We start from the raw sequence: 24,355 nt of genomic DNA, 5'->3' as shown, positions 1-24,355 counted from the left end.
CGTGTTTACATTAGGGCTAGGGTTATACTGCAGACTTTGTCCTGGAGACCAGAGGTCTCTCGGAAGAAGTCTGCCACCTCCAAATAATGTGTTGGCTTTTCCAAGACCTCCGTTGGAAAAGTGGACATGTTCTGCCAACATCCCTGTACATCTTGTGCCATGAGGCAGAAGGGATGTCCCAGCAGAAGGGCTTCTCTCAACATTTTACCTCATGTGGATGGGCCAAATGTCGAGAAAGCCTCTCCCAACAGAACTGTCAGCAAAAGATACACAAATTGCAGTGTGCAGTTTGCATATCTTTTGCTGTCAGTTCTCCACAGGCTACACCCAGCCTAAGTTACTCATTCATTGGCACCGATAAGTTCTCTTCCACAAATATGATTTCTAAGCTGGGTAAACTGTCCCTTTTTATTTGTAAATACAGATTAAAAACTATTGTGGTTATGTCATGTATCCCTGGAAGAGCAGAAATTTTTCTGTTGGCCCTTCAGTTGTTGCTCTGTTATTTTGTCTGATATCAGTAGCTCTGTTAGGTTCCATTTGTCATCCAACTGGTTCTGGGATTATCAGAATCAGGCTGGCTGTAGTTTATTCCTTATGTCATATTTCTTGTGTTTAGTCTGGCCCGCACCTGAGTTGTAAAAGCATCTTTTTTAAGCTAAAGCAGGATGCCATATTTCTTTTAGTGTGTTGAGTTGCGGATCCCTTTGAGGAATGCAATGGATATTTTCCCAATTTATTTAATCAGAGGATTTTTGGAGGCTGATTGGAAGTTTTGGACCTGACCACAAAGTGTGTGTGAGAGGAGACATGTTTGCATGCAATGTCTCAGACAGAACCTATTTGAGTTCTGTTTGCCTGATGCAAAGGCATTGAAATTATTGGAAAGACTCCCACTGACTTCAGTGGGCTTTGTTAATGACAGCTGTTCATATGGTTCAGTCAATGATAATTAGCGTGTAGATGAAATGTGACTGTTTTCCATTGGGATGCGTTCCAAGATTGTGAGGAGGTGGTGGTGTGAGCCACACCGAGGATACCCATGCAAAGGGCTTTTTTTCTGTGGAATTTTACAGTTCTTATTTCCACTTTGCTTTTAGATTCATTAATTTTTATTTTCTGTGCCACCTGGGGCTGCTTAAAATCTGACTATGGCTATGCCTACACTAGAAGCATCTGCTGACAGAAGTTACTGTCAACAGGGAAAACTCAACAGAACCTCTGTCAACAGATTGCATCTGCACACAACTTGCTCTGTCGACAGAAAACTGCCAAACTACACTTCCCTCTGGTGCCAGAAAGCAGAATGGGAGCTCTTCAAAGAGGGCAGACTGGCAACAAGAAGCCCTCTCTGTCGACAGAAGTGTCTACATTGCACTTCTGTTGACAGTACTCTGCCGACCATTTGTTATGCCTCAAATTTTTGAGGGATAATACTGTCTAGGCAAATGCAGAGTTCTGTCAACAGAAAGCTTTAAGTGTGTAGATGCTCCCTGAGTTAAGTTGACGGAAGACCCCTTCTGTCAACAAAACTCTCTAGTGTAGTCCCAACCTATTAGTCCTTTTATTCTGCCCAAGTGGATAAACCTTCTCAATTCAGTTTCAAATTTAGAAAGCCATTAACACATTTTCCTACTGAGAACTGTTATTAAGCTGGCACATTGGGGGTATTTATAAAAACCTGACCTTTCAAATTGGTATAATTGTGTCAATGGTTCATATTATTTTAATCTGAAAAAATTTGGGCTAGGTGACTCAGACTGTTCTTCTGCAACTGATTCTGCCAGTCAGGAGGTCAGAATATCCTCTGAGATATGAGAGCTGTGTGTGAGTTAGAATAAAAGAATCTATCTTTGGCTCTTTAATTCCATGTTTATACTGGCTTTCACTTTATTTATTTAATTTTTTAATAGTGTACCCAACTCCTCCTGTTATCCGAAACATTTCTGTTCATTCTTGGGAACACTCTCACTGGTTTCTGAAACAGATTGCCTCTTATTAATAGTGTTGGCAGCAATCTCTGACTGAAAGAAATTAGGTCTGATGCTGCACTCCACTGCAGGCAGTGCTTTCATGAAGGTCAGAAAGAGTATTGCCTGAGGAAGATGTGCTGGATAAGGCTTGTAGATTATATCTTTCTTTCCTTGATTCATGTACTGTCCACCCTTTGCACTGGTAGACTTTTGCATGGTTATCTAAGCAAAGGCTTCTTATTTCTAGTGATCTTGAGACTTCCTGTTCTCTGTCATCCTTTCCTGCCCTGTGACTTGATCCTGTAGCGGGAGTGAGAACCTTTTTGCTGCCTGCGCTTGCAGCTCCAGCCCCGCAGGCCAGATGAAACTCAGCAATGGGACAGTTTTAGCCCATAGGCTGTAGGTTCCCCACCCCTGGCCTGCAGGATACAGTACACTGCCTGGGAAGTGCTGTTAAGGATGTCAAGCCTCCAGAATTGTCCTGGTGTCTCCAGAAATTAAAGATAATGTCATGTGATATAACCTCCCAGGAATTCATCCAACCAGTATTGGCAACCCTGGGGCCCTGAGCTGAACGATCAGCAACTTGTAAGCTGGAACCAGATCTTAACAAAGAGCCTGTTCTTACCAGACTTACTAAGGCGAAACTCCCACTCCATTATACTTCTCCTTAAGAGCTGCAGAAGGAATCCTAGAGTTATTTTCTTATGATTCTGTTTCCTAATAATCTCTTCTCAGGTTTTCAGCTAGAATAGTCTCCGTTCAGCAAAGCATTTGAGCATGTGCTTAAAGTTAAGCATGAGGCATTCTAGGCAATGAGATGAGTCAGATGTTGAAGTTACATACAAGTTTAAGCGCTTTGCTGAATTGGTGTCTACAATTGTATCATATTTCCCTTTAACTGTGCATTTGTAGGGTTGAAATTAGATGTGTATCATGTGAACAGAGCAATAATAGCACACAATTATTTGTACAGGAACATCTTATTCACAGTAGTCCTTCCCCACCTTGTTCCATTTTTTGGTATGCTATTCTTATCTGCCTTATTTTGAATACTGTCTGTATTACCAACGTTTTCATGCTGGCAGATTTATGTGCAAGAATCCCAGTGCTGTCTTTTTGTATTAAATGATGTGTTCAAAGTTGTTGAAGAAAGTGCCTTCCTCTTCAAAAGGAAAATGAGTTTATATTTATTGGGTGAGCAGAGAAAAGCTGACAATTCACAGCTGCCTACCTTGGCAAGATTCAGACCTATAATTCAGGGCAGTTGGCAGTCCGTTGGTGTTAGCAATAGCAAAGGGTTTTGTGTGAAGACAGTTGTCATTTATACCACCATACAACCCTGCTCTGAGTAAAATTAGACAACACAGTGGTAAAAATACTTACATCTCTACAATTACCACTATCAATATATTTGTGAAATATGACTCCATTCACTTGCTCCCCAGTCGGGATTGGAGAATACAGCACCTTCAGTATTTATATACAGTAAAGAAAACCCTACAGGAACCTATGTCCCAGGCTTCAGCCCAAAAGTCCACACAGCAATGAAACATCCCCACAGCATGAGACCCACCATGAGCCTGAGTTGGCTGCCCTGGACCATTCATGGGTTTTAGTTTGTGGTGTAGACATACCCTTAGAGGCACTTCTGTCTCTGCTCCCACCTCTACCCCAGACTGAGCAAAAAGGAGTGTGGGTTGGCAGATTCCAGTGGGCTCAAGAAGAAATCCCTCTCCCCAGGCCATAGAGTGGCACTGCAGCTGTTCTGTGGTCACTGCTGCAACCCGGAAGCCACAGTAGAACATGATGCTCCTGCAGCCTCACTCCACATGAGTGGAAATAACTGATGCATCCATGCAAGTGTTAGTTTGATATACAGATTCCGATTGGAAACGAAGCATGCATTTTTAACAGTAAGAAGAAGTCACCACTGGAACAGCTTGTCAAAGACCCTGCGGTGGATTCTCTACCACTGACCACTTTTAAATTAAGATGTAATTTTTTTGTTTTGTGTTTTTTTTTAAGGATATACTCTTATGAATGACTTGCAGGGAAGTTCTATGGCAAGTGGTATAAAGGAGATCAGACTAGATCACAGTGTTGCCTTCTGGCATTAAAATCTATGTACCCAGGTACTATGCTCCAATGTTGGACCCACACAAAATCCTAAGTAGATTCTTCTCTGCTCCTGCTCTGCCTTCAGCAGCACTAGCCAGTGTAGTAAGCAGACATTACAGTAGTTCTAGTAAAAGCAGATCCCTCACTGCCACTCAGTAGCATCTTGCTATAACTTTGATGTCGAACAGTAGATACAGGTTAGTAGGAATGCATTTCCTGTCGTAAAAGTATGGTTGGTGATCCACACTTTATTCAGAAAAATGTTTTAGCTTCTCTCTCTCTCTCCAGTTGTCTTCCCCCACACACACACATTTGACTGTGGTAGTGTAATATTTCAAGTATATAAATCCATGATATCCTCCTCTGAGGAGCAGATTGCTACTTGCCCTAAGGCTGCTGTGCAGGTGAATACAGGGGAGCAATTCCCTGCACAGTCATATTAGGGCTTCCCCGTAGCTGGTCTATATTCAGGATGAGAGCAGGATCTATTATCTGATACTTCCTACATGAACAAATGGGTTGGATGTGGGCACAAATAGGGAGGGAGCAGAGTGCTGCCCACTAATACTCTAGCCTGTGCAGCTAAGCTCCATCTAGGAGGGAAGTAAATGGTATTCTTTTAAAGGTTGCAGATTACTGTCAGAATCACTCTTTCTTTTCCTTGTCATGGAAAATTAATATATGGGAAATGTTCCTGCATTTGTAGCTGTCTTTTAACACAATGTGCTTCTGACCCAAAACCCTGTTTTAGTGGGAGTTTTTCCATTTACTTCAGTGGTGTTTGGCTCAGATCCAAAGCATGTCAACCTGTTTAAAAGGAACTAAGGGAACTGCCTGCTGACACAAGCATTGGAACTAGGGATGCATGGTTTCCATTCTGTACAGGGTTTCCAGTTTGGTTCAAGAGCTCTCAGCAGCCCCGATGCAAATATTAAAAGAATTAGTGGTATTCCTGAATAAATCCCAAGTGGACTCACTCATTCTGTAATATGAGCGTCCGTACACAGAGCTACTCCAGTCAATTTCCCTGTGTAGACAAACCCTTAGGAGGTTCTGCTGAAGAGCATCCCATCTAAGTACTCCAGGAGCTGTGCAACTTTTACCTTATAAGATGCATAGTGAATGAGTGAACTTAGTCAATAAAATTAAACTTTGGGGAGAAACTAAGCTTGGAAAATTTTGCCATAAATTTTCAGAACTTCAGAAAGTTATCTGAATAGTATCACAAAATGCCCAGCCGAAAAAGGCATAAAGGGTTAATGCTTATACAACTTCACCTATATTGATTAATACCGACTTGCTTCTTCAGTAATAAAGGTCACACGTGTGAAAGAATTACTGAAATTTTTATACAGACCACATCGAGAGTTTTTTTTTTAAAACCATTTTAAAGGCAGGGTTACCTTCCACCTTTCTCATATAAGCCACGTCTATACGTGCCAGCTACTTCGAAGTAGCCACACCAACTTCGAAATTGACATAAGGCGGCGAGATGTCGAAGTCGCTATCCTCATGAGGAGATGGGAATAGCGCCCTACTTTGACGTTGAACGTCGAAGTAGGGCACGTGTAGCCGATCCGTGACCTGCAACGTCGAAATAGCGGGGTCCGCCATGGTGGCCATCAGCTGAGGGGTTGAGAGACGCTCTCTCCAGCCCCTGCAGGGCCCCTGCAGGGCTCTATGGTCACCATGTGCAGCAGCCCTTAGCCCAGGGCTTCTGGCTGCTGCTGCTGCAGCTGGGGATCCATGCTGCATGCACAGGGTCTGCAACCAGTTGTCGGCTCTGTGGATCTTGTGCTGTTTAGTGCAAGTGTGTCTGGGAGGGGCCCTTTGAGGGAGCAGCTTGCTGTTGAGTCCGCCCTGTGACCCTGTCTGCAGCTGTTCCTGGCACCCTTATTTCATTGTGGGGCGCTTTGGTGTGTAGACGCTCCCCTGCAGCGCCTACTTCGATGTAGTGCTGCCCAACATCAGCAGCGCCAGCCCTGGAGGACGTGTAGACGTTATTCATCAAAATAGCTTATTTCGATGTTGCTACATCGAAATAAGCTATTTCGATGTAGCATTCACGTGTAGACATAGCTATAATGAGCTGCCTAAAGAACTTTAGGACTGCTACAGAACACTAAGATGACTGGAATAAAATAAGTAATACTGTATATTTTTTCTTTGGAAGGTAGTTCTGAAGGAGGAAAGCTAGAAAAATGAATTTTAAAAGACTAATATCTTCAGAGACAGCCTACAGGTTAAGGACCATATCATGCTCTTGATTTATAAGTGAGCTTCTGTTGAAGTCAATGGGAGTGGCTGAAGGAAAGCAGATAACCTGTTAGATGAACAGTTTAACATCGGAACAACTCAAGTTCTACTAACTTAGTCACTGTAGGTACGATATCACTACAATAAATGCAAATGCCATGAGGCTAGATTCTGCTGTCTGTTGCTGCAAGAATGAAAAGTTATTCTCAAAACTAAGATTAAAAATCTTTGGGTTTGTTTGTTTGTTTGTTTTTCTGTACATGCCAGTGAATATGGAAATGCTTTTTCTTAATATAGTAAGCACAGCTGAGCAGATACAGTTTACCAGCAAACACCTTTCAAACAGAGATATGATTTAAGAAATTAGTTTTTCAGCCACATAAATACAAGCCTTTTAAATTATCTCCTTCTTCTTAGTACATTATCTGTCTACTGGAAAGAGCTTAATCTGTTCTCCAGCTTGCTATTGTCTAGGATGCAGTACTGTTCTGTTGTATCCCATTTAACGTTTCATCACCAAAGATTCATTACATTGCAAGAGCATAGAATGAAAAATAACATGATATATGGAAACATGGCAACAATTTCTAGGAAAAGGCAAGTAATTTAGAAACGAGTACCCTTTGTCAGTATCCAATCTAAAATGACTGTAGCAGATGGGAACAGAACAAACAAGTATGTTTTCTCAGTATCCACTTAGAAGAGAACATTACAGTTTGATTACTTTTATACTTATATTCAAAACAGCTCACCAGATCCCTCATTGTAATTTAAAAAAGGACTGTAAACCTGCAAAAGAAGCAAACAGTGTTTAAGGTATCGATAAAAAATCATGCTTTCCTAGACTTGAAACTCACAGAAACAAATTTCCAAATATAACACTTTTTTAAAGTTCTCCTTTCACGTACAGCCCTTGTGAGTTCTGAATTTAATATTTTTTGGTTCTCTTGCAGTAGCTGGTGATGGCATAAATTAAACCTTTATAATGTTAAACTCCTTTAGCTCTACTTGCACCCATTCTACTAATGCATGGCCATGTCTACATGGGCAGCCTCTGTCAACAAAGATCACTATCAACAGCAGTATCACTGACAACAGATTGTGTCTACACACAAAAGCATATTGAAAGAGCAAGCTGCTCTGTCAACAGAGAGCAGCCAGAATGCCCTGCCCTCCCTCTACAGAATGGCTGATCGGAAGTTCTGCAAACCGGAAGCCCTCTCTGTTGACAGAAATGTCCACACAGGCACTCTGTCAACAAAACGCTGTCCACAGAGGAGTTATACTTGATCAGGAACAGAGATAATGCTGCCACCTGAACAGCTGAGTTTTGTCAACAAACTCCAACAGAGCGCTTTAGCTGTGTAGATGCTCAGTGAGTTTTGTCAACAGAAGTCGCCCGTGTAGACACGGCCTATAAAGAGATCTAAGTAGGGTTGACCAACATGGCAAGAAGCTGCAAAAGTGTAAGAAGTAACTAAGCTGGGAATTGTATTTAGTGACAAAAGAGGTACCACACTGAATATTCTATCATGGCATAGTTTTGGTTGAGTTTTCTTGCACCTTTTACCTGCATTTGATGTCAAGTTCCTAAATTAGGGATATGCTGCTGCTGCTGCTGCTTCTGACTCTAAGAACTAGTTGAAAGAAATTTTGCACTTGATGGACCTTCTCCTTGCTTCACATCAATTGAAATTCAAAATAATGCCACTGAAGTCAGTGGAGTTTGAATAGTGTCATGCTGATGTAAGTGAGAAGAAGATCAGGCCCTTAGCATCTACAGGAAGTAAACGAATTTCCTGTGCAACGAACCTAGTATTTTTCAGCCTCTGGGAAAGGTCATAAGTTTTGAGCTCACATCTACGTCTAAGTCATTCCCATGGCATTTTACTTTACAGCTCCAGGGCCTTAGTGTAGAATGTGAGCTATAGAGTGAAATACATTCAACAGTGATTTTTCCTTGGTCTGTCAAGCCAATTTACAACTTATAATACAGGGAAGAAGAAAAAACATTTCCTTTGTTTTTACTGCTTCTATCCACTCCTTTTTTAACCAATGTCTGTAAGTATAATTGCACACTTATATTTAACTCCTGTGGAGTATGGTCAAGATTTTCAAAGTAGATTAATTTTAGTGGAAGACTATCTGAAACCTCTAGACTGCTCTGACAGTCTCAACTTGCGTGCATAGTCTATAGACAGCCCCAACCAACCTGAAGCAAGTACTCACCAGCAACCACACACCATACCTCAGAAACACTAACCCAGGAACCTCTCCCTGCAACAACTTTGTTGCCAAGTCTGTCCACATATCTTTACAACAACATTACCACAGGATGATCTAACCACATAACACTCGCCACCAGAGGCTCATGCACCTGCACATACACTAACATAATACATGCATCAAGTTCCAGCAGTGCTCCTCTGCCATGTACACTGGACGATCCTGATAGACTCTGTGACAAAGGATAATGGACACAAATCAAGCATCAGGAATGTAAACACACACAAACTTGCAGAGGAGCATTTTAATCTCCCTGGACATTCAATTTCCGCACCTTTGATATTTTCACTTCTACATCACATGCTATGAATGAGACACGTTTGCTTCATTAACTGGTCCTGCTAGCGACATGGAGACTTTCTTTTCCTTCCTTCTTTTTTCTCTCCTGCTACGTATACCTTCTGTGATTTCCATCCATCGAATGAAGTGCCTTTTACCCATAAAGCTCATGACCTAATAAATTTGTTAGTCCTTAAGGTACAGTCCACAGGACTGCTTGTTTTACCTAACAGTAGGCCATAATCACGATTGGAATACATATTTGTACCTCTCATTCACTTTCATATGAGTTGTATACATGTAGCACAGGACCGAATTTGACCTTGTAGCACTTTTACTTATGGCTTAACAATACCTTAGTTTTTCTTCCTTGTTATTGAATATTTTAAAACATATATATTTGCGTAATTAAATACATGGAGATTTGCAAGTGTACCATATTCGTTTAGATTGTACTACATGAAAATTGTTCCTATTGTTCACAAAATGATAATGGCTACGTCTACACGTGAACGCTACATCGAAATAGCTTATTTCGATGTAGCGACATCGAAATAAGCTATTTCGATGAATAACGTCTACACGTCCTCCAGGGCTGGTGCCGTCGACATTCAACGTCGACGTTGGGCAGCACCACATCGAAGTAGGCGCTGCAGGGGAGCGTCTACACGCCAAAGTAGCACACATTGAAATAAGGGTGCCAGGAACAGCTGTAGACAGGGTCACGGGGGGACTAGCACTTCCGGGGCAACAGCTAGCCGCTCCCTTAAAGGGCCCCTCCCAGACACACGCAGCCTGCACAGCACGCGGTCTGCAGAGCCATAGGCACACATACCTCGGGCAACACAGTCATGGACCCCCAGCAGCAGCAGCAGCCAGAGGTCCACCCAGCCGCCCCTGCAGGAGCAGTGCTCGCCCTGCTCGATGCCATTCAGGAGGCAGTTGATCACATCCTAGCCACAGAGGAGGAGCTGCCCGCAGGGGAGGAGGAAGCAACCCCAAACCCTGCAGCCCCCTCCCACCCCCCCGCCCGCCGCACACACCGCCAGCTGTGGAGCTACCCCACGAGCACCGACTGGTGGGAGCGGCTGGTGCTCGGAGAGTGGGATGAGAACTGCTGGCTCCAGAACTTTCGCATGAGCCAGCAGACATTTCTGGAGCTATGCCAGTGGCTTACCCCCGCACTGAGGCACCAGGACACCTTCATGCGGCGTGCCCTCAGCGTCAAGAAACGGGCCAGCATTGCTGTCTGGAAGCTGGCCACTCCAGACACTACCGATCCGTGGGCCAGCAGTTTGGTGTCGGCAAGGCCACCATCAGGGCTGTCCTCATGGAGGTAAGAGGACCCACGTGGGGAGGGGGAGGCAGCCCTGGCAGGGGAGGGGAGCCCTGGCAGGGGAGGGCCACACACACCCTGCACATCCCTCATTGGTGCTCTCCCATGTGCTTCCCCTGCAGGTCATCCGCGCCATCAACGCCCTGCTCCTCCACAGGCTTGTGCGGCTTGGGGACCCGGATGCCGCCATCGCGGGGTTTGCCACCCTGGGCTTCCCCAGTTGCTTTGGGGCTCTGGATGGGACCCCGTGCCCCGGAGCACAGTGGAGGATGCTACTTAAACAGGAAGGGCTACCACTCAGTGGTCCTTCAGGCCTTGGTGGACAGCCGGGGCCGCTTCCTGGACATATATATGGCCTGGTCTGGCAGCACACACGACACCCGGGTAGTCCGGAATTCGGGCCTGTGCCGCCGGCTGGAGGCAGGGACCTTCATCCCCCAGCTGGAGATCCCTGTGGGGGACACCCCCATGCCCCTCTGCGTCATTGCAGACGCGGCATACCCCCTCCGGCCCTGGCTCATGCACCCTTACACAGGCCACCTGTCAGCCAGCCAGCCAGGAGCGCTTCAACATGCGCCTGAACCATGTGCGCCAGGTCATGGAGCGCACATTTGGCCACCTCAAAGGGCGCTGGAGGTGTCTCCTCACCCGCCTTGATGTGGGCCTCACCAACATCCCCCAGATTGTGTGCACGTGCAGCGCCTTCCACAACCTCATCGAGAGCAAGGGGGAGGCATTCTTTCAGGGCTGGGCTGTGGAGGTTGGCAGGGCCGATGTGCAGCCACCCACTGCCCCCAGTCGCCAGGTGGACCCCGAAGGGACCCAGGTCCAGGAGGCCCTGCGGGCCCAGTTCAACGAGGCCGCAGGGTGAACGCTGGCAGGCCCCCCACTACACCCCCCATCCTCCACAACACTCCGTGGCCCTACGCCCACACCACAGAGCACCCAAGAGCACACCCCCCCACACTTTTCTTGCAAATAAAAACAGACATTTGTTCGTCAAACCAGAATATATATGTTGAACTCTTATTATTATTATCATAACTAACTATTTACAGGCAAAATAAATATATATATATGTATTATAAATAAGATAAGATGAAATTAAAAAAGGGGAAGACAAGGAAGGGGAGAACTATTTACATGGGGGGGGCAGGTATCAGCATAACAACAGGGGTCTAATACGAACTATTTACAAAAGATGATAACTGAAGGGGATATATACAAAGAGGGAGGGGGAGGCCACGTCCTGGGCCCCACACCCCCTAATGTCCAGCGCTGAGGGTGGGCGGCCGCGACCCGTGCCTCGGCCTCAGCCCTGGCCGGGGCTGGCTGGAGGCCAGGCGGACCAGTAGATATGGCCAGCGGGTGTCAGCTGACCCCAGGTCCCCCTCGGCAGAACGGCCCTCGGTGGCGGATGGTGGTGCGATGGCGGATGGAGCAGTGGGTGGAGCAGGCAGGGCGGGCAGAGCGGCAGCCGGTGCGGCATGGGGGGCCAGGTAGTCCGCAATGTGCTCGAAGGTGCGCATAAAGGCCCCCCATGCCTCCTGGCGCCAGGCCAGCGCCCGCTCCTGAAGTTCGAGGTGCCACTCCTCCACCCGCAGGCGCTGCTTGGAGACCTCTAGCTGCCGACAGAGGATCGCCAGCAGCTGGGGGTCCATCGCCGTCCGTGGTTGGTGCTGGCTCCGCCGTCGTCCCCACCCTGGGGGCCGGTTGGTGCTCCGCCGAGGGGCTGGCCTGGACTAATGGCCCCGGTGGGCTCTCCGGGACCACTGACACCTCGCCGGCACTCTCCGGTCCTTCCAATGGTGCAGCTACGGAACACGGGGGGAAGAAGAGTGGAGACAGCCGTTAGTGTGGGCCCCGTGGCCCACAAGCCGTGGCCCTTGTCCCCCCACCCCTCTGCTGCTGGTTCCCCATCCCCGTCCCCGGGAGATGCTGATGATGATGATGGGTGTCCCACCCCCTCCCCCCGGGGGACCCTAGGTTCCGCTCCCCCCATCCCCAGGGATGGGGCATGGCACTGTCGTGCTGGGGGGGGCAGGGGCTGATGCACTCCTGTGAGGGACATGCCACTGCTGTCCTTTGGGCCATGGTCATCTGGGCATGTGGAGGGCCCTGGTCATGTCTGTTACTCCCGCCCCTCAACCCCAGGGGTGTGCACCGGGGGGGTATATACCTGATGATCCGCTCCCACGGTCGGGGGACACCCGGTGGGCGGACGCCCTGCTGGAGCTCCGTGATGGCAGGATTATTTGGAGCCCCCCGTTGCTGGAGGAGGACTCCCTCTCCTCCTCCTCCTCCGGTGCCCCAGGGTTGGGCTCCTGGGGGGGCCCCTGGGGTGCGGGGCTTACCTCCGGGGCGGACTCCACCTCCGGGGACTGCTGGGGCTCGTCGGCCAAGGTATCAAGAGTGGCTGGAGGGGAGGAGGTGTGCTGGGGCCCCAGGATGGCCCTGAGCTCCCTGTAAAAGGGGCAAGTGATGGGGGCAGCCCCAGATCGGTGGTCAGGAGTGCGGGCAGGGTGACCCTGGGCGGCCAGGCCCTCAGCCAGCCGAGCGAATGCATCTGCGTTCTGCCTCTTGCTCCCCATTACCTGGAGCACCTCCTCCTCACTCCAGAGCCCCAGCAGGTACCGAAGCTCAGCCTCCGTCCAGGAGGGGCCCCGCTGCCGCTTCCCAGCCTGGCTGCTGTGCTGGGAGCCCTGGCTCCCCTTGTGGGGGGTGCCCTGGGGGCGCTTGGGGGGCTGGCGGGCGGCCATTGCAGCGGTGGAGGGGTGTGTGGCTGCAGAGGGGCGTGCAGGCTGGCCACGTGGCTGGGCTGCCGCCTGCACGCTCTCTCAGCTTCCTGCACAGGAAGGCAGGGGGCGGGGACCTTTAAGGGGCCGCTGCCCGACCATCGAGCTCAGGGGCTGGAGAGAGCGTCTCTCAACCCCTCAGCTGATGGCCGCCACGGCAGACCCTGCTATTTCAATGTTGCGGGACGCGCAACAGCTACACGTTCCCCACTTCGACGTTCAACGTCGACGTAGGGCGCTATTCCCATCTCCTGATGGGGATAGCAACTTCGACGTCTCGCCGCCTTACGTTGATGTCAACTTCGAAATAGCGCCCACCACTTGTAGCCGTGACGGGCGCTATTTCGAAGTTGGCGCGGCTACTTCGAAGTAGCCGGCACGTGTAGACGCAGTAATGACAGTTAACCCCAGGCTTCATCTAAAAAGACACTTCAAAACGAAAAAGTCATATCCAGCTCTGTAAATGACTTGGCATGCTGCCTAGAACTGAACTATCCATTGTTAATTTCTAGCTGAAATAAGAAAATTAGGCCTGATTTGCCTCTGGTTCTTACCAGAACTACACTGGTGACATTTACATTGATTACAATGGAGCCTCTCCTGATTGACGTGAGGCTGAGTTTTGGACTAACCTTTACATTGTTCTCCAATTTGAATAATCATCCTAAACATTTGTTAAGAGAACATTATAAAATTAATTATCCATAAACAATTAAGAAATATTTACAGCTTAAGAAGAATGTTTTGAGTTAAAAAGCAATAGTCATTTTCATATCCAGTATTATTTTTTGTTTCTAAGAAGGAGTAACTGATCCCTGCATATTCTTCTCGGTCTTAAACTGATTATCTGAGTGGTGGACACAGAGTTCTGGTTTCTGCTATACAGAAAAGAGAATGATGTTAGAGCTCCCTCTATGGGCATTATATTAAATGTCTTAGCAGTCATTTATTCAGAAAGAGGGGCATATTCTATGTATTATCAGTGCTAATCTACTTAATTTGACTAATGTTAAAAGGCATATTTAGTAATAGCCACTGAATTTTAAGAAAGTGCTTTGAATGTTAAAATGGACTTAAAGGAGAAAATAGTCAAACAGGAAACTGAAAAGTTGGTTGTTAACAGTTATGTGGGGATAGTTTAAGTTATTTAAGTTATTGCTACCATTTGAAAAAGACCAGTTTACTCTATATTTATCCACTCATACAATTGTATAATGGATTTTACACCTGTGCTTCCTTCCTTACTAAATATCGCTTAAACTATCAGGGCTCATTTACACTAGCCCCCTAATTCGAAGTGCCCATGGCTACACTGCTTGCCGCCTCCTCGAGGTTAGCAACTTCATAGTTCGTGCAGCAGGAATTATGCTCATGAGGTGCTGCATATGCAGCACAGAACCTCATCGTTATTCCCAGATCTGGCTTGTTTATGTGTCCCTTTTGAAGGAGAGTCTAGTGTAGACCAGCCCTCAGTGTGTATATGTTACTTTAGGTACCTATTGTCTCTTGCATCATACATTTTTATTGTGAGTGTAAAGGGAAAATCAAAGGCTATGTCACTTCACCTCATGGCAAGGCCAAAGATGATTGTGGAGAGAAACCAAACTGAGCTGACTATCTTGGAGGGTGTTTAAATGCAGTACAAAGGATGAATCAAGAAACTGGGTTACAGTGAAACCATCAGGAATGGTAAAGAACATTTTTTACCAGTTGGAATCTGAGGTTCAGATTCAGCCCTCAGATCAGTGGCTTCCACTGAAGTAAATGTGGGCTACCTACATGCATTTGAGAGCAGACTGTGGCTGAAAATAATTGGAAACCTTTTCAAAGATACTATGTAGAATAAAGCATTACTGTAATTGATCAACAGATGAGTGTGATACTGAGGCAAGGAGATAATGGAGATAATTAGATGTTAACTTTAGAAACAGGAGCAAATTATGTTCTTAGATGTCACTGCTAGTACTCTACGCTTGTATAGGTGTAAATGAGAGCAACATTTGGCCTTTGGTATACATCCACATGATACGTATTGTTCCTAGGGCAGATTTGGGTCAAAAGACACAATTCAATCATTTTTCTGTATATTGTGACTCTTTGCTGAATGCTATTTTCACATTACTCATGCACTTGAGAATTCACAAAAGTAAAAAGTGTCAGTTAAGGTGGCTGTAATTGCATTTTCTCATATCTGTTGTAGTTTGTGAATGTACCGAAAGTGGCTTAGATGTGGCACTTTAGTTAGCTGAAGAGTGTCCCTTCTAGTCAATAATTATTTAAATTGTAATATGCACACTCTTTAGCCTATACCCTGATGGCAGTTATGAGTAAGATCAGTTTTAAGGGCTGTAGTTCAAAATCTCTCCTTCTCAGAAGCCAAACACTAGATGAAAAATATATCATTTTCAATTCCAGTAGCCAGTTCCTCGCCTTTTTTTTAAATGACAGCCATGAAGAAAGTGAGAGACAGTCATTATTTTAAGTATAGTTTCCATAGCAACTGTTGACCCCAAAAAATTAGGTACAATATTCCTCTTACTCATTTACACTTTCTAACACTTGGAATGAAACAGACAGAAGAACGGGATGATAATCATCTATTTTATCTAAAATTGCTACCATGAAAAGGATCAATCTAAGAGTATTTATTCTAATACTCTTGCCATTTCAGGATTTTGTTCAGTTTGGAAAGTCAGTGCTGAAGTTGCAAAATGCGGTTGTGACTCTGCAACAAGATATGGGGGTAAATTGTGCCATTAAGGCATCTGCTGACATTGGGGGCTTGACCCAACACCAGTTGAAGCTGATACTTGTTTTCAGTGGGCTTTGAGGCACTCTGAGACTTTTCTTCCACATGGATGGCTGGAGGAGCTTGCAACCTACAATACACCTGGCAAGACTGTGCTTGGTGCCCATTTTCCCTGTGAGTCCACTCCTGTATCTGTGCCTTGCACAGAACTTCTAAGTCACTGCGATTTCTACATTCAGAGCAGGTACATCTTTAGAACCAATGCTGATCTCATTTACACTGGTGTAAATTAGGAATAACCATGTGCTTCAGTGGAACTGCTCCTTCTTTGCACCACAATAAACAAGATCAGCATCTGGCTTCTATGTTTTACCTAGTCTACTTTGGGCAACTCCAGTGTGATTGCATCAGCAATCCTTCTCAACTGCCAGCTAAAAGCAGCAAAACTGTTAAATGTAATTTCAGTGTGGCAGTTCTTACACTAGGAAAGAGAAGAGGACTTTTCAGATTACTAAAGGTTTGTAGGATATATGGTTGCATTTAGATTATTTAAAAATGGAAGAAAATGTGAATATGCGTGGACTATAAGACTTAGATTTTTTTAGGATAATTCAGTGACGAATACTAAAGCAATTGTACCCCCACCCCATCCTGCAAACTGAACCCCTCATTTTTGACCCTGCCCAGAAACTAGGGGTGCCCCACAAAGTATGCTAGCCCTGGGCCCCCAAAAGAGTTAATCTGGCTCTGGTAAACCCTGAGCATTGGTGCCTCCCCTTCACCATGGCTGGAGTTTGAGGGGAGTGAAATGAATGTCTTTCATTTTTCCTTTATCTCAGGCTGTGTCTACACTAGTGAGATCTTTCAGAAAAGTTGGCACTCTTTCAAAAGATCCAGCAGACCGTCTACACACAAAACATGTTATTTTAAAAGTAAATTGAAAGAATGCGTCACTTCTTTTGGAGGCACTTTTCCATTCCCAGATCAGGAAGAGTGCCTTTTTTCAAAAGAATCTTTTGGGGAAAAAAAGAATGTGCAGGCACCCAGGGGCCCTTTTTTTTCAAAAGAGTAGTCCTCATGGCACCAGATTTTTCAATCCCTGGCCCGTTCTTTTGAAAGAGCGGGGACTGTGTGGACGCTCTCTATCAAAAGAACAGATTAATTTTTTGGATCCACTTTTTTGTGTGTGGACGCACTCTCAAAAAAAGGTTTTTGGAAGAGATCTTCCAAAAGAAGTTCTTTTGAAGAATTGCTGTAGTGTAGATGTAGCCTCAGTTGGGGGCCACATCTCTGAGGGGTTTTGTCACTCCTTACTTGGGGGCCAGGTTAGTGATGGATCCTTATTTATTTATTTTGCTTCTCACTTATGTGTGGCCCTTGACTGATTTTTCTGTGGGTCAGTGACCCTCAACCCAGAAATGTTCCCCACCCCAGTGCTATGGCCTTTGTTATATAGAAAGTCAGACTACATAACTGTAATGCTTACTTTTAGCCTTTAATCTATAAATGTTAATTTGAACTGAACTCGTTGGTATGAAATCAGTGCGAACTGCTGGGAGTTTGCTTAGAAATGTGAAGTCTTTCTGTTGGTGGCAAAAACATCAAGCTCGCAATTAGATAAGCATCAGTGACTGCGTAGGCTCTTGCAGTAGAGTATCCATTTGACTGGGTTAAATGAACATTGTTTGCTGTAGGTCTCAAAACACTTCAGTCTTGATTGATGTTAGGACATGATTTGAGCCTAATAGGAGAAGTAACAGAGCAGAGCTGTTGCAAATCATTTATCAAGTTAGTTGCTTCAGTTCCCTTGAGAAACCCCACACATCTAATTTTATTTAAACATAAGAGGCCCTGTAAAATTATCAATTTAGCTACAGGAAATTACATACCTTTAAATAATGCTTGCAGATCTTTTTGTTGTTATAATATCCCTGCTCTAGAAATCTAGAAGCATGCTATGGAATTTATCAGGTCCCATATTACTGTTATTCAGAAATACCTTTAGATTCACAATTTATTCAGTAAGGCAAGTGTTTATATTTGTTTTATAATCCAGTTTTCTATTATTTGCCTTTCTTTTGCTGAAATCCTAAATCCTTGAGTTGAACAACCACTGTATAATTAAAGCCACTGTTGGCAGAGAATGATTGCAAGCCCACCTCTCCAACATGTCTGGACAAATCTTTTCTTTGGGAGATGCACATGAACAGCTCGGCTTGTAAAATAAACTTTTTAAGAGCTATATTGATCGTGCAAATATGAGATTTGGGTGTCCAGCCTGGCTCCCAGGTTTGAAAATTGGGCCCTGTGTATTTTTTTATCTGTGGTATAAAGAGTAAATTAGAAATTACATTTAGTTTGAAAATTGAATGGACTTTTGTAGTCCTGGTTGTTGTTTTGCTCACAAAGCACTTCTTCCAAAAGTCCTGTAAGCTCCAGACCTTCCCGCACAACATTGTTGCCTAATCCGATGGCTAACATTTTAAACTGAGGGACTAACAAATTAAAAAAGAAATTAATACAGAAGTCATGGAACTAAAGAATTGCACTCTCAGCTTCACCATTCAACCACTCCAGTCTGTCATATCCTACCCTCAAGCTTGTTTTTGAGCATTGTGGTTTTAGATTGTATGCTGTTAGGGCAGGAACCTTGTCTGCATACTTATCCATGAAGTACTTAGTGCTGTTGCAGCCTATTCATTCTGACGTTCTTTGCATGAATGCTGCAGTAGTAATATCTAAGCAATACACGACAAGAAGTTATGACCAAAGACGCTACTAGACTGCAGAAATGTTGTCAATATAATGGGCATGACTGGGCCTGACCCTCCCTGAGTTTGTGCCTCCCTGTGTTGCAATTGCATCAGGACTACGTAAGTCTAACACCACCCTTGAAATTATGCACCCACAGAACATGTGGAGAAGGAAAGAATGCTCAGACTTTGCAGGTTACAAATTAGTTTTTCTGCTTTTGGAAAAAAAAATGTTCAGGGGCGCACTAGGGTCGTGCACACTAAACCACAAGCCACAATGTAGAGAAAACCTGAGACAGACTGAGTTAAACATCCAAAATAATTAAGAATAAAATCCCTCTTTTGTTGTCACTTAAATTCCTTTCATGGCTCACTGGACGGAGAGAAATCAGTTAAATTGAATGTTTTGTAAAATATGTCTAAAGTTTATATGAATAAAAACTTACTTTAAATACGATTTTCTAGAAACAACCAGTTTTCTCTAGATTTTACCGACAGCTGAGGTTGTATTAAAGGTTGTATTAAGCAAATCTGTTTTAAGTACAGTTTTCCTTTTTTTTCTTATTATTATTGCAGCCCAGAAGATGGAGAGATTCATCCCGAAATCTGTAGACTATACATTCAGTTGCAATGTTGCTTAGAAATGTACACAACAGAGATGCTCAAGTCCATATGCCTGCTAGGATCCCTCCAGTTTCATCGGAAAGGTATTGAATTACACAAACACATCACAGACACTAACCTTTAAAACTGATCTGTTTTAGCTTTCCTCGGGTACCTTTAAGGTAGGTATAACACTAAATTCCTGAATGGAATTACCCACAACTGAGGTAGTTACATAAGCTGTGGTTCTACTATGATGTCACCTTCCTAACAAATATATTATTGTGATTTAGGATCCTGAAATTGGACTAATGTTTGACTCAAAATGGAAGGTTTTAGCTCTTTGTACCAGTTATTCAGCTACCACTGAACAAGATATGCTGTACATTTGCTGGAATAAATAAGGCAGAATGGTGGGTTCTGTATTTTTTTTATTAAAAAGTATCAAATATTTCTTTTCAGGCTACCTGGACATTAAATTACAGCACTCTGAGTTGCCATGATTCCTCAAGGGAGTAGTAGTCCAGGTGCTTTAGATGGTTCTCAACCTGGGGTATGTGTACTCCTGGGGGCAGGCAGAGCTCTTCCAGGGGAACATTAACACAGTGTTTCTCAACCTTTTTCATGAATAAAAAATCAGACTTACTTGATGTTCATCTATTTCTTTTTATTTATCCTTTTTACACAGTCATAAGTTCGATGGTAAGTTTACTACCAATAGGCAAGTTCTTCTAACCAACCAGTTATGATTAAGTTGTTTGAACAAATGTGTTGCAAAGGTAGAAAAAAAAACTTGTTTCTGAAAATTGTGGGTATTGGGGTACTTATAATTTTTAAAGGTATATTTTATTTAAAAAAGAAAGTTGAGAAGCACTGCTATAGTCCTCCAGTTGTCTCCATAAACTGGACTCCACCTACCAACATGGTCATGAGACGCCCATGATGCACCACAGCTTTCGTGGGAGATGTAGTTCAACCAGAGCCTAGCCAGTAGAGGAGAATGGGCAACTATGGCATCCAAACAACAACTCCCAAGGGACACAGGCAGATACCCAGATGTTGAACTGACCCTAAAGTAAATATTTTGATTCTGTTCAAAAATGCCAGAACATTTAGGTCCTGGGTTGACCCAGTTCAAAATGAAATATTTTGATTTAGTTTCCTGATGCTTAAAAAAATAAACAACTACCTTTTGGCCAAATCCAAATTTTTCTTATTTAAAATTGTGGTCCTTATGGAAACTGCATTTTCTATTAAAATGTTTAGAAAATGGAAAATTTTTGATCAACTCTGCCAGCTTACAAGATGATGTAAGCAAACGAGCTTGTGCTGTCAGCAACCAGACTAGCGGGAACCCCCTCCTGCATATCTCATATATTCAAGCACAGGCACCATTTGAAACATTTGTAAAATGATTCTTATAACAACTTCAGTTCTCACTTTACTCAAAGACTAACTGCTTGGCATATTCAGATAAAGCAATACTACCATATGGCAAAAGGAGAATCTTCATAAATATTCTATATTCTCTTTGCATTATCACCTCTATAGCTTGATTTCACCCTGATATACTTGCAAGTGCTATTTTCTGTGGGGTGCAGAGGCTGATTCATGTTGCTGAACACAGTGCACATCTCAGCTGTATATTTCCTGTACACTGATGATTGCTACTCATGCAACTGGTCCTATTCATTTGAAAGGAGTGAAAGAACATTCACAGTAGTGAACAACAGTTGTACAGTTACCAAACTAAAAGAGAGCTTTAAAACTCTGTAGTTAACACTACAGTCACCTAACATTTTCCATTACCAGATTACTATTTTCAGATGTTTGTAAATTTGTCAAACGTCATTCAAGATAATTTTCCATATTTGCTCTTTGATTTGATTTTTAAAAAGTGTCAGTAAAATCAGTTTTGTGATTTCTAGGAAGGAAGTTTGGCAGCCTGCCTAATTTTTCCTACATTAAATATTTTTCTAGATGTTTCTTTGAAGAGCTTTAGACCCTCCATTTGCTTTGGAGCATGGATGTGACCTTGGTACGGAGACAGTGCCAGGATTCAATAGATGCCTTCTGCTCTCAGCAGGAAAATCCACACAGATATTGCCAAGTTTAAGTTTTAAGCCTCTGGAAAGTATTACTTGCACATACTCAGAGCTTTGTGAGAGGCTGTCTGCTTGGATCACTACGCATTGCATCTGCACTGACCATAGTCCCACAGTACTCTGACATGGTAACTGCACTGAGCATGGTCCAAAGTCCCACTCAAACACCTTCACAGTAAATACAGACCAATAGCTCTGGATACAACAGAACTTCTACCTGCTTGGTCCTAAAAAGGGCATGAGGGGCTGGAAGCCAGGAGAAGGCCTTCTGCTGGCTAGGGTTAGTTAGATTTACTTCACAGCTCTTCTTATCAGGAGCAATGTTTGGGTGTGCACAGAGGTTCACATGCACTCCCCAGTGTCTGCCCTTCCCCCCCATACTCACTGTCAGTGTTGTGCCACTTCCAGTGAGTGCAGGGGTGGGCCTATCCCTCCCCCAGAGCAACACAGTCCTAGAGTGGTACATCACTTTCAGAAGAAGAGGTGGATGAGGTGGAGCAAGGGAGGGGGCAGAGGGGGGATGGGGTGGGGTGGGCCACCGGATGGGCAGTGCCTCCTCTGGAATCCTACTCAGCAGTCGCCACTGCTTATTACTGAGCAAGGTCTTACATCTCCTACTACAGGAGACAGTCAGGAGTCATTGCCCAGTCTAACAAATGGGCAGAGAGTTTGTACAAGGTGATTTCTGGCAGAAATGGCAGTGACATCTTGTCTCTGCTATGGCGCTCAGGCTGCATGTACAAGACCTATGTGCTTGGCTGTACTGTCTTTGATTAGTAAATACCCCTGCCCTCCAGAGGTAGAAAGAGAAACCAGTTATCCTGATTCCTGCTTTTGTCCTGCTGTCTACCAAATGTCTGGAAGTGGAAGCTAGACAAATTCAGAATGGAAATAAGGCATAATTTTTTTAACCATGAGAGCAGTTTACCAAGAGTTAAGTTGGATTCTCCTTCACTAAGGCTATGTTCAATCACAGATATTTTTAATAAAATAAAATATAAAATATTTTTAATAAAAGCCATGGAGAGGTCAAAGGCAGTTAACAAAAAATCACAGCTTATTCATTCACTTGTCAGTGATTTGTGATCTATACCCCTAAATAAAACTTGGGGGCTCTGGGGCTTGGGGCAGCCCAGGGTCACCGTGAGTGCTTTGGGGAGAGGCAGTCTGGAGGTGCCAGAGGTGCTCTGGGGGGACAGCCCTACACCCCTGCTAGTGCTGGGAGGGCAGAAAGCAGCACATGGCCAGAGGCTGTGCTGACACTGGGAGGCAGGGAGGACCAGCAAGCTACCTCTGTGTGACTCCTGGAAGCAGCTGGCACGTCCTTGCAGCCCCTACGCAGAGGCGCAGCTGGGGGGTTCCACATGCTGCCCCCACCTTGAGTGCCTGCTATGCAGCTCCCATTGACCAGAAACCATTCCTCGGAGCTGATGGAGATTTTGCCAATTCCAGAGAACCCTCCCAAGGTAAGGGCCACCCTGAAAAACTTCCCACACCCCAACGCCCTGACTCAGCCCTGAGCCCCCTCCCACACCCAAACTCCTGGCGTTGTTGTGGGGAGGGGCATGATGGCAGGAGACTGCCCAAGCAACAGTCAGTGAGGCTCACACGGGGGCTCCCTGGCTGCTCAGGCAGGACCCAAGGCAAGCTGCAACAGCTGCTGTGAAAATCATGGAGATTCTGGAAAGTCACAGAACCTGCGACAGACTCACAGGCTTTTCCATCACTGACCAAGACTGAATTTTTCTGTGTTTTTATATGTTCATGTAGCCTGGCAAATTTCCTTGATTTTCCCAGATTGGTTGGTTTGGGCCGTGTTTAGGCTAGCTATCCTAGAAAAAAGGAAGCCACAACTTCTCCCCAAAATGTACTGACATTCTGTTCAAGGAAGAATAGAAATTTCATCATTATGAGCACTTTAACACTAGATATTTTCATCCAAGGGATTGTCCATGTTCAATTACCGGATGTAGCTAGTATGGAAATCCTTTTTATTCACTCACACTCCGAGTAAGAGGTTTGTGACTTGTGGAAGGTTATTTTTAGACATAAGCCTATCCATAAAATATTGCACTCCAGAAATATTAAAGCCTCTTCTGTAGTTATACGTACTTCTGAACAGCTGTTATTTAGAAGTAAGCAGTGGGGGAACTTCTCAGACTGTTCCCTCCCAAAAATAGCAGCATGTGCAATATGAGTTACAGGATTAATAGAGCTACAGCGTACAAAGTTATCAAAGCTACTAAAACATGTTTTTCTTAAAGATGCATGACAGATTGTAGTGTACCTCCCAACAGCTGTCATTAAAAGCTTACTCAGGGGATTTTTCAAACTAGGGAGATGTAGTAGTTAGTTATTGAGTGCAGCCATTTTTTGCCCTATGGTGGTTATCATTTTAAAGTCCACATTTATCATGTTACTATATAGTGGTACTTGAGGTAATGGAGAATCCAAAAATAGGGAAAATCGTGTTTCATGTGTCACTACGATAGGTCATAACTTTCGTCATATCCTGACCCAAAAAAATGTATATACAGAATGGTTACTTTTCATTCTAGATTCTGAGGTAAAACAAAGAGGTCTATAAGTATCACCTCAGTTTTACAGACAAAGAAACTAGAGGTTTAACATGTTGTCCAAGATCGCACAAGCAGTCAATGGCTAGAACCCAAGTTTCCCACTTGCTACTCCCTGGTAGACAACATCACATAGAGGAGAGAATTTTCTGTCACTGCAGCTTTATTCCCTCACATGTTTAAATGTTTAAGTCCCATTATACCTTCTGAAAGTTTCCAACTTTCCATATGTTGTCTCAGCAGCCAGTAAGCTTTCATAACTTAGAAATCTTAAAAACACAAACTAAGATGACCCATCCTACACAATACATTTTTAACATTATGCAAGCTGATCAGACAATCTTCATCACTCTTTTTCAGTAATAGCTTCTTGTTTCCAGGGGGCTTAGCTTAAAAATCTATTTATACCTGACCAGAAGACTAGCAGCATAACTTGCATTATGATAGTAACAGAGAGGTATCTGTGTTAGCCTGTATCCTAACAAAACAAAAAGCAGTCAAGTAGCACTTTAAAGACTAACAA

General features: G+C 44.4%; 1 protein-coding gene across 1 annotated transcript in view; it reads left to right on the top strand.

Moving 5' to 3' along the window:
- RGS7BP (regulator of G protein signaling 7 binding protein) overlaps positions 1-24,355 on the top strand; it is a 63,228-nt gene that overhangs the window by 21,840 nt on the left and 17,033 nt on the right. Inside the window, exon 3 of the mRNA XM_074994267.1 lies at positions 19,125-19,255. Within this exon, the coding sequence (XP_074850368.1) occupies positions 19,125-19,255 (131 nt within the window). The remainder of the gene's footprint in view (positions 1-19,124; positions 19,256-24,355) is intronic.

Source organism: Carettochelys insculpta, chromosome 5 (genome assembly GCF_033958435.1).
Source record: "Carettochelys insculpta isolate YL-2023 chromosome 5, ASM3395843v1, whole genome shotgun sequence".
In the NCBI taxonomy this organism is placed as follows: domain Eukaryota; kingdom Metazoa; phylum Chordata; order Testudines; family Carettochelyidae; genus Carettochelys; species Carettochelys insculpta.
The sequence above is the reverse complement of the archived record's forward strand: the minus strand, read 5'-3'. Positions and strand labels throughout refer to the sequence as shown.